We start from the raw sequence: 13641 nt of genomic DNA, 5'->3' as shown, positions 1-13641 counted from the left end.
ACATTGTTTTCTCTGAGTAAATGTACAAGTCTGTTGTTTATAATGCAGAGGATTTTCCCAAGGTTGCTGTTGGAGCATATCCCACGGGAGTTATTGGGGTTAATATTGTCTCCACTTTTGTGGATTGGGGTGATCAGTCATTGGTTCCACATATTGGGAAAGATGCCAGAGCTGAGGATGATGTTAAAGAGTTTAAATATAGCCAATTGGAATGTGTTGTCTGTATATTTGATCATTTCATTGAGAATACCATCAACACCACAGGCCTTTTTGGGTTGGAGGGTTTTTATTTTGTCCTGTAGTTCATTCAAGGTAATTGGAGAATCCAGTGGGTTCTGGTCGTCTTTAATAGTTGATTCTAAGATTTGTATTTGATTATGTATATGTTTTTGCTCTTTGTTATAGAGCCAACAAGATTAGAGAAGTGGTTAACCATACATCTCCATTTTTGATAGATAATTATTCTTGTTGTTGTTTGTTTAGTGTTTTACAATTTTCCCAGACGTGGTTAGAGTCTATGGATTCTTCAATTACATTGAGCTGATTTCTGACGTGCCGTTCCTTCTTTTTCCGTAGTGTATTTCTGTATTTGTTTTGTGTCTCACAAGGCGTAGACTCATGTTTTTGGTTGGACAGTTCTCAATTTCTTTCTTAGATTTTTGCATTCCTCATCAAATCATTTGTCATTGTTTTTGATTTTCTATTTGAGATTTTTAGATTTGATAAGCTGAGGTCAAATATATTGTGAAGATTTTCTACTGCTAAGTTTACACCTTCACTATTGCAGTAGAACGTTTTGTCCAGGGAGTTGTCCAAAAGGGATTACATTTGTTGTTGCCTAATTGTTTTTTGGTAGATTTCCAAACTACATTCCTTCCATCTATAGCATTCCTTAATATTACTCAGTTCCTTTGGCTTTGATGCCTCATGATTGACTATTGCTCTGTTCAAGTAGACTGTGATTTTGCTGTGGTCTGATAGGGGTGTCAGTGGGCTGACTGTGAACGCTCTGAGAGACTCTAGGTTGAGGTCAGTGATAAAGTAGTCTACAATACTACTGACAAGAGATAAGCTATAGGTGTACCTACCATAGGAGTCCCCTCTCTCTAGTCTCTCTCTCGCTCTCTCTCTCTCTCTCTACAGGCTCTGATCAGGCCCTACACCCAAACAAGGGCACTGCGTTCATCCACCTCTGGCCTGCTCGCCTCCCTACCACTGAGGAAGTACAGCTCCCGCTCAGCCCAGTCAAAACTGTTCGCTGCTCTGGCCCCCCAATGGTGGAACAAACTCCCTCACGACGCCAGGACAGCGGAGTCAATCACCACCTTCCGGAGACACCTGAAACCCCACCTCTTTAAGGAATACCTAGGATAGGATAAGTAATCCCCCCCCCCTTTAAGATTTAGATGCACTATTGTAAAGTGACTGTTCCACTGGATGTCATAAGGTGAATGCACCAATTTGTAAGGCGCTCTGGATAAGAGCGTCTGCTAAATGACTTAAATGTAAATGTAAATGTACACACACACACACACACACACACACACACACACACACACACACACACACACACACACACACACACACACACACACACACACACACACACACACACACACACACACACACACACACACACACACACACACACACACACACACACACACACGGTCTGCTCGCTCTCTCTCCACTCTTTCATCTCAGTGAAACAGATTGGAGGCAGCATGTTTTCATGGGTACAGTCCTGAGCTGTCACTCAGGACCACTTCACATGGTTAGGGGAGACCAGAGCGCCACCATGGCCGATGGCCATATCATATGATCATCACACCACTTCAGTTCCCCTTTTGGTCTCAGTGCACATTTCCATCCTCTACACTCTAGTTTCCTTTAGTAATTCTTTAGAAAAAAAATCTAAGTTTCATGTAGAATAGCTACTTAATGTTCTACACTCTTAAAGACAGAAGAGAGACACATAGCATCCACAACACAGATTGAAAGCATTGACATCAACTCTTTATGTCTGGACCTCCCAGATTTATGACCAACGGTGCCAAATCTGCAGGCTCTGTGACAAGTTCTCTAAACCCATAATCACCTACAGAGCTGTGAGTCAAACCATACAGTCCCCGTCTCACTGCCTAACAAGGAGCTCTCTAACCGAGTGTCTAACTGTGTGTTTGGGTAGAGAGAAGAAATACCCGTTCTTTAATACAGAGCCAAAAATCATTGGAATCATGCAAATTAGGTTTACTGGGACATTATCACAATCATCAGCAAGGAGAGCCTTGATTGGACAACTGAGAAGCACCAATCAGTGAGAGCAAGCACAAGGTCACACATTGGTGAGTTTTGGGATGAAAACCCTCATAAAAGGAATCCATTGTTAATCCGCTATTTGGGAAGGATTACGAAACATATCAATTCATGAACAAAGCTTTAAACTCAGCCGACCGTACCGTTTGAGAGGTGGGCTGTAGCTGTTCCGGTGTTTGCTCGGCGAGTCGTATCCACTCTCGATGGTGATGGTGCTCGTCGAGTGCGAGCTGGTCATGGTAGTGGGACTAGACGGAAGCGGAAGCAACCGGTACAGACTACAGCTACTGTCCTCGAAGGTGGCACGCCTCTTCTCCTTATTCCCAAATACGTTGGTGCCCACCGCCTCGAACACCCGCGAATCCATCAGGGCCTGGCAGAGGCGTACGGCCTTGGAGCGAGGCACCTCGGCATCGCCGCAGAACCGTGACTGGATGACATGAGCCAGCACCACGTCCACAGCCTCTGACCCCAGGAAACAGTCATGGTAGGTCTTGAGCTTATGGCGGTGGCGCTTGACCTGGATGCGCTGCTGGAGGTTGGCGATTATGCTGCTCCAGATGAAGGTGGCCCGGAACGGCTTACCGGCCATGCCCTGCTCTCCTGGGGGAGGGAATAGGAGGAGGGGGGTGAGAGAGCATGAAACTCAGTAAATTCAGCACAGATCACAGTGTTCTAAAGTCCACTCTTTATATCTGAGTAGTAGAATTTACAGAGCTCTTCCAACAGTTCAACATCTCCTTTACAGAGCTCTTCAACAGTTCAACATCTCCTTTACAGAGCTCTTCAACAGCTCACCGTCTCCTTCACAGAGCTCTTCAACAGTTCAACATCTCCTTTACAGAGCTCTTCAACAGTTCAACATCTCCTTTACAGAGCTCTTCCAACAGTTCAACATCTCCTTTACAGAGCTCTTCAACAGTTCAACATCTCAGAGCTCTTCAACAGAGCTCTTCAACAGTTCAACATCTCCTTTACAGAGCTCTTCAACAGTTCAACATCTCCTTTACAGAGCTCTTCAACATCTCCTTTACAGAGCTCTTCAACAGTTCAACATCTCCTTTACAGAGCTCTTCAACAGTTCAACATCTCCTTTACAGAGCTCTTCCAACAGTTCAACATCTCCTTTACAGAGCTCTTCCAACAGTTCAACATCTCCTTTACAGAGCTCTTCAACAGTTCAACATCTCCTTTACAGAGCTCTTCAACAGTTCAACATCTCCTTTACAGAGCTCTTCCAACAGTTCAACATCTCCTTTACAGAGCTCTTCAACAGTTCATCTCCTTTACAGAGCTCTTCAACAGTTCAACATCTCCTTTACAGAGCTCTTCCAACAGTTCAACATCTCCTTTACAGAGCTCTTCAACAGCTCAACATCTCCTTTACAGAGCTCTTCAACAGCTCAACATCTCCTTTACAGAGCTCTTCAACAGTTCAACATCTCCTTTACAGAGCTCTTCAACAGTTCAACATCTCCTTTACAGAGCTCTCCCAACAGTTCAACATCTCCTTTACAGAGCTCTTCCAACAGTTCAACATCTCCTTTACAGAGCTCTCCCAACAGTTCAACATCTCCTTTACAGAGCTCTTCAACAGTTCAACATCTCCTTTACAGAGCTCTTCCAACAGTTCAACATCTCCTTTACAGAGCTCTTCCAACAGTTCAACATCTCCTTTACAGAGCTCTCCAACAGTTCAACATCTCCTTTACAGAGCTCTCCCAACAGTTCAACATCTCCTTTACAGAGCTCTCCCAACAGTTCAATAGCTCCTTTACAGAGCTCTTCAACAGTTCCACATCTCCAAAGTAAAGAACCATATTACACTACAGAACAATATTACAGAACAATATTACACTACATAGCACACACACACACACACACACGCCTTGTAATGGCACCATTGGGACTAATGTCCCTCCCCAACCGATCCCCTATAACATACAGACACTCTTCTAACACACACACACACAAACAGATGTACACACCGCACCCATCCCTCTTCATCCAACTCTGATACAATGATGAGATTGTCAGCCGCATCTCCAGGGCTATCTCAACCACAATGATGAGATTGTCAGCTCCAGGCTGATCCATCCCAGCATGCTCTTTCCTATCCAGCCACATCAACAGGATGGGCCGTATCCCACATCACACACACACACACTCACTGAACGTCATCAGATCGCACCAGTGAGGCTAATCATTTCAAACTCATCAAAAACCTTCTGTAATCTTCACATGCAGATATAATTACAGGCAGACACACAGCAACCCACACTTTTACCTCAATACGCTGTGCATCAATGCATGGCTCTACTTCAACCGCTGCACCATAAATGGCTTATTTATCTGAAGTCACCAACCACATTGACCAAGAGAAGAGAGGGGAGGGGGGGAGAGGGGAGGGGGAGAAGAGGGGAGCGGGGGAGAGGGGAGGGGGAGAAGAGAGGGGGAGAGGGGAGGGGGAGGGGGAGGGGGGGGGAGGGGAGGGGGAGAGGAGAGGGGGAGAAGAGAGGGGGAGAAGAGATTGGGAGAAGAGAGGGGGAGAGGAGAGGGGGAGAGGAGAGGGGGAGAGGGAGAGGGGAGAGGGGAGCGGGAGAGCGGGGGGGGAGAATAGGGGAGTGGGGGAGGGGGGAGAAGAGGGGAGCGGGGGAGAGGGGAGGGGAGGGGGAGAGGAGGGGGGGGGAGGAGGGGGGGGAGATGTTGAGGGAAAGGGGCTGGTGAAGTCCTCGTTGAGATGTTGAGGGGAAGGGGAAGGGGCTGGTGAAGTTCTCATTGAGATGAACAGGAGGCACAGCTTGCCTACCCCACTGCTGTCATTGGTTTTGCTGGGGGTTGTGGAAGGGAAAGGGTGTGTGTGTGGGGGGGGGGGGGGTTGTGTTTTTTTGTAGGTCTGTGCGAAGCTTTTATTCCTCCCCCAGCGGGAACCATTCAAAGACTGGTAAGCAAATGTTAGTGCAGTGTTCAGGAAGGAGCTGAGAATAGAACACTGGGGACTGAACCTCTTCAATCACTTCCTCACAGCACCACTACAGACTCATATGACATCACAACCTGATAAAGACCATTATGACCCCAAAACACACCGTGCCAGACGGCACAAGACGGAGTAGGATAAAGTTGCTCCTAAGATGATCTAACAACAGTTTTACATTTTCACCCTTAATGGTTAAGGTTATGATTTGAGGATGGTAATCTGATTCTAGATCTGTGTCAAAGGGCACCTCCCACCTGGAGCGTAGTTAGCAGGCAGTGAGCAGACATTCACTTTCCTTTCATTAACGTAACAAAACAGGTCCATAAGGAAGGTGTGTGCTTGATGTCTCCTATTTCCATGAACCACATGTTAATGTGTCCCATTAATGTCAAACACAGTTTCCCTCTTCGGACGGCAATCCGACAACACAATATCCTGTACCGCTTGGAAGGTTTTGCATATTACTGATGTAACCAATGAACTATGTTGTAACAGGCACCGTCCAGTCACTACAGCGGTTTGACAGACAGCTGATAGCCTGAATAACAGCACAACTCTGGATAAAATAACAATAAAAAGATCTTAGCCTGACATGACCATCACAGCATGGTAGATAGCCTGACATAACCATCACAGCATGGTAGATAGCCTGACATGACCATCACAGCATGGTAGATAGCCTGACATGACCATCACAGCATGGTAGATAGCCTGACATGACCATCACAGCATGGTAGATAACCTGACATGACCATCACAGCATGGTAGATAACCTGACATGACCATCACAGCATGGTAGATAACCTGACATGACCATCACAGCATGGTAGATAGCCTGACATGACCATCACAGCATGGTAGATAACCATCACAGCATGGTAGATAGATAACCATCACAGCATGGTAGATAACCTGACATGACCATCACAGCATGGTAGATAACCATCACAGCATGGTAGATAACCATCACAGCATGGTAGATAACCTGACATGACCATCACAGCATGGTAGATAACCTGACATGACCATCACAGCATGGTAGATAACCTGACATGACCATCACAGCATGGTAGATAGCCTGACATGACCATCACAGCATGGTAGATAGCCTGACATGACCATCACAGCATGGTAGATAACCTGACATGACCATCACAGCATGGTAGATAGCCTGACATGACCATCACAGCATGGTGCCTGACATAACCATCACAGCATGGTAGATAGCCTGACATGACCATCACAGCATGGTAGATAACCTGACCATCACAGCATAGACCATCACAGCATGGTAGATCACAGCATGGCCTGACATAACCATCACAGCATGGTAGATAGATGACCATCACAGCCTGACATAACCATCACAGCATGGTAGATAACCTGACATGACCATCACAGCATAACCATCACAGCATGGTAGATAGCCTGACATAACCATCACAGCATGGTAGATAGCCTGACATGACCATCACAGCATGGTAGATAGCCTGACATGACCATCACAGCATGGTAGATAGCCTGACATGACCATCACAGCATGGTAGATAGCCTGACATAACCATCACAGCATGGTAGATAGCCTGACATAACCATCACAGCATGGTAGATAGCCTGACATGACCATCACAGCATGGTAGATAGCCTGACATGACCATCACAGCATGGTAGATAACCATCACAGCATGGTAGATAGCCTGACATGACCATCACAGCATGGTAGATAGCCTGACATGACCATCACAGCATGGTAGATAGCCTGACATGACCATCACAGCATGGTAGATAACCTGACATAACCATCACAGCATGGTAGATAACCATCACAGCATGGTAGATAGCCTGACATAACCATCACAGCATGGTAGATAGCCTGACATAACCATCACAGCATGGTAGATAGCCTGACATGACCATCACAGCATGGTAGATAGCCTGACATGACCATCACAGCATGGTAGATAGCCTGACATAACCATCACAGCATGGTAGATAGCCTGACATGACCATCACAGCATGGTAGATAACCTGACATGACCATCACAGCATGGTAGATAGCCTGACATGACCATCACAGCATGGTAGATAGCCTGACATGACCATCACAGCATGGTAGATAGCCTGACATGACCATCACAGCATGGTAGATAGCCTGACATGACCATCACAGCATGGTAGATAGCCTGACATGACCATCACAGCATGGTAGATAGCCTGACATGACCATCACAGCATGGTAGATAGCCTGACATAACCATCACAGCATGGTAGATAGCCTGACATGACCATCACAGCATGGTAGATAGCCTGACATGACCATCACAGCATGGTAGATAACCATCACAGCATGGTAGATAGCCTGACATGACCATCACAGCATGGTAGATAACCATCACAGCATGGTAGATAGCCTGACATAACCATCACAGCATGGTAGATAGCCTGACATGACCATCACAGCATGGTAGATAGCCTGACATGACCATCACAGCATGGTAGATAGCCTGACATGACCATCACAGCATGGTAGATAGCCTGACATGACCATCACAGCATAGATAGCCTGACATGACCATCACAGCATGGTAGATAGCCTGACATGACCATCACAGCATGGTAGATAGCCTGACATGACCATCACAGCATGGTAGATAGCCTGACATGACCATCACAGCATGGTAGATATCACCTGACATGACCATCACAGCATGGTAGATAGCCTGACATGACCATCACAGCATGGTAGATAGCCTGACATGACCATCACAGCATGGTAGATAGCCTGACATGACCATCACAGCATGGTAGATAGCCTGACATAACCATCACAGCATGGTAGATAGCCTGACATGACCATCACAGCATGGTAGATAGCCTGACATGACCATCACAGCATGGTAGATAGCCTGACATGACCATCACAGCATGGTAGATAGCCTGACATGACCATCACAGCATGGTAGATAGCCTGACTGACAACCATCACAGCATGGTAGATAGCCTGACATGACCATCACAGCATGGTCATCACAGCATGGTAGATAGCCTGACATGACCATCACAGCATGGTAGACCTGACATGACCATCACAGCATGGTAGATAGCCTGACAACCATCACAGCATGGTAGATAGCCTGACATAACCATCACAGCATGGTAGATAGCCTGACATAACCATCACAGCATGGTAGATAACCTGACATGACCATCACAGCATGGTAGATATCACAGCATGGTAGATAACCTGACCATCACAGCATGTAGATAACCATCACCATCACAGCATGGTAGATAACCTGACATGACCATCACAGCATGGTAGATAGCCTGACATAACCATCACAGCATGGTAGATAGCCTGACATAACCATCACAGCATGGTAGATAGCCTGACATGACCATCACAGCATGGTAGATAACCATCACAGCATGGTAGATAGCCTGACATGACCATCACAGCATGGTAGATAGCCTGACATGACCATCACAGCATGGTAGATAGCCTGACATGACCATCACAGCATGGTAGATAGCCTGACATGACCATCACAGCATGGTAGATAGCCTGACATGACCATCACAGCATGGTAGATAACCTGACATGACCATCACAGCATGGTAGATAACCTGACATGACCATCACAGCATGGTAGATATCACAGCATGGTAGACCATGACCATCACAGCATGGTAGATAACCATCACAGCATGGTAGATAGCCTGACATGACCATCACAGCATGGTAGATAACCTGACATAACCATCACAGCATGGTAGATAACCTGACATAACCATCACAGCATGGTAGATAACCTGACATAACCATCACAGCATGGTAGATAACCTGACATAACCATCACAGCATGGTAGATAACCTGACATAACCATCACAGCATGGTAGATAACCTGACATAACCATCACAGCATGGTAGATAACCTGACATGACCATCACAGCATGGTAGATAACCTGACATGACCATCACAGCATGGTAGATAACCTGACATGACCATCACAGCATGGTAGATAACCTGACATGACCATCACAGCATGGTAGATAGCCTGACATGACCATCACAGCATGGTAGATAGCCTGACATGACCATCACAGCATGGTAGATAGCCTGACATGACCATCACAGCATGGTAGATAGCCTGACATGACCATCACAGCATGGTAGATAGCCTGACATGACCATCACAGCATGGTAGATAGCCTGACATGACCATCACAGCATGGTAGATAGCCTGACATGACCATCACAGCATGGTAGATAGCCTGACATGACCATCACAGCATGGTAGATAACCTGACATGACCATCACAGCATGGTAGATAACCTGACATGACCATCACAGCATGGTAGATAACCATCACAGCATGGTAGATAACCTGACATAACCATCACAGCATGGTAGATAACCATCACAGCATGACATAACCATCACAGCATGGTAGATAACCATCACAGCATGGTAGATAACCATCACAGCATGGTAGATAACCATCACAGCATGGATAACCATCACAGCATGGTAGATAGACATAACCATCACAGCATGGTAGATAACCATCACAGCATGGTAGATAACCTGACATAACCATCACAGCATGGTAGATAGATAACCATCACAGCATGGTAGATAACCTGACATAACCATCACAGCATGGTAGATAACCATCACAGCATGGTAGATAACCATCACAGCATGGTAGATAACCATCACAGCATGGTAGATAACCATCACAGCATGGTAGATAACCTGACATGACCATCACAGCATGGTAGATAACCTGACCATCACAGCATGGTAGATAACCTGACATGACCATCACAGCATGGTAGATAACCTGACATAACCATCACAGCATGGTAGATAACCTGACATAACCATCACAGCATGGTAGATAACCTGACATAACCATCACAGCATGGTAGATAACCTGACATAACCATCACAGCATGGTAGATAACCTGACATAACCATCACAGCATGGTAGATAACCTGACATGACCATCACAGCATGGTAGATAACCTGACATGACCATCACAGCATGGTAGATATATAACCATGATCATGACCATCACAGCATGGTAGATAACCTGACATGACCATCACAGCATGGTAGATAACCTGACATAACCATCACAGCATGGTAGATAACCTGACATAACCATCACAGCATGGTAGATAACCTGACATAACCATCACAGCATGGTAGATAACCTGACATAACCATCACAGCATGGTAGATAACCTGACATAACCATCACAGCATGGTAGATAACCTGACATAACCATCACAGCATGGTAGATAGCCTGACATAACCATCACAGCATGGTAGATAACCTGACATAACCATCACAGCATGGTAGATAACCTGACATAACCATCACAGCATGGTAGATAACCTGACATAACCATCACAGCATGGTAGATAACCTGACATAACCATCACAGCATGGTAGATAACCATCACAGCATGGTAGATAACCTGACATAACCATCACAGCATAGATAACCTATAACCATCACAGCATGGTAGATAACCTGACATGACCATCACAGCATGGTAGATAACCTGACATGACCATCACAGCATGGTAGATAACCTGACATAACCATCACAGCATGGTAGATAACCTGACATAACCATCACAGCATGGTAGATAACCTGACATAACCATCACAGCATGGTAGATAACCTGACATAACCATCACAGCATGGTAGATAACCTAACCATCACAGCATGGTAGATAACCTGACATAACCATCACAGCATGGTAGATAACCATCACAGCATGGTAGATAACCATCACAGCATGGTAGATAACCATCACAGCATGGTAGATAACCATCACAGCATGGTAGATAACCTGACATAACCATCACAGCATGGTAGATCACAGCATGGTAGATAACCATCACAGCATGGTAGATAACCATCACAGCATGGTAGATAACCATCACAGCATGGTAGATAACCATCACAGCATGGTAGATAACCATCACAGCATGGTAGATAGCCTGACATAACCATCACAGCATGGTAGATAACCATCACAGCATGGTAGATAACCTGACATAACCATCACAGCATGGTAGATAACCATCACAGCATGGTAGATAACCTGACATAACCATCACAGCATGGTAGATAACCTGACATAACCATCACAGCATGGTAGATAACCTGACATAACCATCACAGCATGGTAGATAACCTGACATAACCATCACAGCATGGTAGATAACCATCACAGCATGGTAGATAACCTGACATAACCATCACAGCATGGTAGATAACCATCACAGCATGGTAGATAACCTGACATAACCATCACAGCATGGTAGATAACCTGACATAACCATCACAGCATGGATAGATAACCATCACAGCATGTAGATAGATAACCATCACAGCATGGTAGATAGACATAACCATCACAGCATGGTAGATAACCCACACATGGTAGATAACCATCACAGCATGGTAGATAACCATCACAGCATAACCATCACAGCATGTAGATAGATAACCATCACAGCATGGTAGATAACCTGACATAACCATCACAGCATGGTAGATAACCTGACATAACCATCACAGCATGTAGATAGATAACCATCACAGCATGGATAGATAACCATCACAGCATGGTAGATAACCATCACAGCATGATAGATAACCATCACAGCATGGTAGATAACCATCACAGCATGGTAGATAACCATCACAGCATGGTAGATAACCATCACAGCATGGTAGATAACCATCACAGCATGGTAGATAACCATCACAGCATGGTACATAACCATCACAGCATGGTAGATAGCTGCTTAAATGATTAAAATGATGAAGTGAAAAACAAAGAACCCCCAGGCTGATATTGATGACAATGTAATAGCAGCCTGATGTAGGCCTGGAAAAAGACATGAGGGTGAAATACAATTACACAGGATTACAAGACATTCATTGGTTTAACACCCAGAAAACCCCATTACTGGATAAATTACTGTAAACTGCATTAGAGTGGAATCCTTCATTTGGGGGTTAAGAAAGCGGTATTAGAGGGCGACCATCTGGAAAAACCGTCTGGGGATCCTGGTACAGTAATCCGGATCTGCTCAACGTCAGCATCACTCGAGTTGAGGAGTTCACGGGGTCGATGTGCGGATGAAAACAATCCTGGGAATCGGAATGGTCTGTCACCTCGGTTTGCCCGCCCCAACTGAGATTGGAGCCAGTTTGCATAGCTGTCGCCAAACATCCCACTTCCCCTCCCTCCCCCAGTCCCCTCTCTCCTCTCGCGGGCGCGTTGCCTCAGGGGGGAATTCGCTCTATTCGGTCAAGGGCAACAGAGAGCGGTGTGTTTGCACACCATGCAGGTAAATAATCCCAATGGGAACAGTATCACCGCATACTTGCTCCCAAATGGAACGCGTTGATTTGTGGACTGATAGGGGAGACTATCTGCTGTAGCCGGAAGTGTACCTATTGGAAATAATTAGGCTCAGGTAGAAGACCTTGGAGTTTTACATGGTTCTTTTCACGATTTTACTTTTTTTTATAACCTATTAAGAAGAATATTTCGAAGAATGACAAAAAGCAACAGGCATCAGACAGAAAGTAAACTAGGCTTGGTTCTGTAACGTTCATAACTCTACGCGCTCAGACTAGACACAATTGATAGAGCCTGAAGGAAACTACTAACATACATCTAAAACCCATGCAGTTTGAATTTGAGTCTAAATACCTCTCACTGCAGATTATGCCTATAGCCTACAAGAGCTAAGAAACTGCACTGCCATAAATCATTGGAATCAGAAATACTGTTGTTCCTCCGAAGAAAAAAGACTCTGAAAGTAGCCTAATAATGTATATATCTATATGGTAATGAATTAATTATTTGAAAATGTGAACTGTTAATTGTTACATTAGGAAACAATATATACAATGTTGAGCAATTACAGGCTATATAGTTTAGTTGACTGGGATGTGACCCATCTAGGTTACACCTAAAAACAGAGCCATAGGCTTATAGAATACATTTCAACTATAAATCATTTGGATGTATTCAGCTCCATGGCCTAAACAGTTATGTATTGACACAAACAATAGCAAAATCAAATCACTTTCTCTAACATTTTCTGATAGGCTTACTGGAAAACGAAACAAAAGCTGTGACATGATTTCGTAATAAATAAAAAAACATTTCAGAGTTATCATAAAGGATGAAATATTTTATTAGGCCTACCTCGTGGTTTGTGCAGCATGAAAACAGTTCCCGGAGCGCTAAACGGCTACCTCTCTTCTCCACGGTATCATTTGGCTCCTAC

At 45.0% G+C, this 13641-nt stretch overlaps 1 protein-coding gene across 2 annotated transcripts in view; it reads right to left on the bottom strand.

Moving 5' to 3' along the window:
* The window catches only part of depdc7a (DEP domain containing 7, paralog a), a 33774-nt gene that overhangs the window by 9349 nt on the left and 10784 nt on the right, over positions 1-13641 (bottom strand). The window contains exons 2-3 of one of the 2 annotated variants that reach the window (XM_046333393.1): positions 13560-13641; positions 2460-2919 (exon numbers count right to left, since the gene is read on the bottom strand). The exon at positions 13560-13641 is cut by the window's right edge and continues 86 nt beyond it. In XM_046333393.1, coding sequence (XP_046189349.1) covers positions 2460-2919; positions 13560-13578 — 479 coding nt within the window. In that variant the 5' untranslated portion in view covers positions 13579-13641. The remainder of the gene's footprint in view (positions 1-2459; positions 2920-13559) is intronic. The other variant, XM_046333394.1, reaches the window with a different exon arrangement.

The sequence above is a fragment of the Oncorhynchus gorbuscha genome, unplaced genomic scaffold, assembly GCF_021184085.1.
Source record: "Oncorhynchus gorbuscha isolate QuinsamMale2020 ecotype Even-year unplaced genomic scaffold, OgorEven_v1.0 Un_scaffold_390, whole genome shotgun sequence".
In the NCBI taxonomy this organism is placed as follows: Eukaryota; Metazoa; Chordata; class Actinopteri; order Salmoniformes; family Salmonidae; genus Oncorhynchus; species Oncorhynchus gorbuscha.
This window is presented reverse-complemented; position numbering and strand designations above follow the sequence as displayed.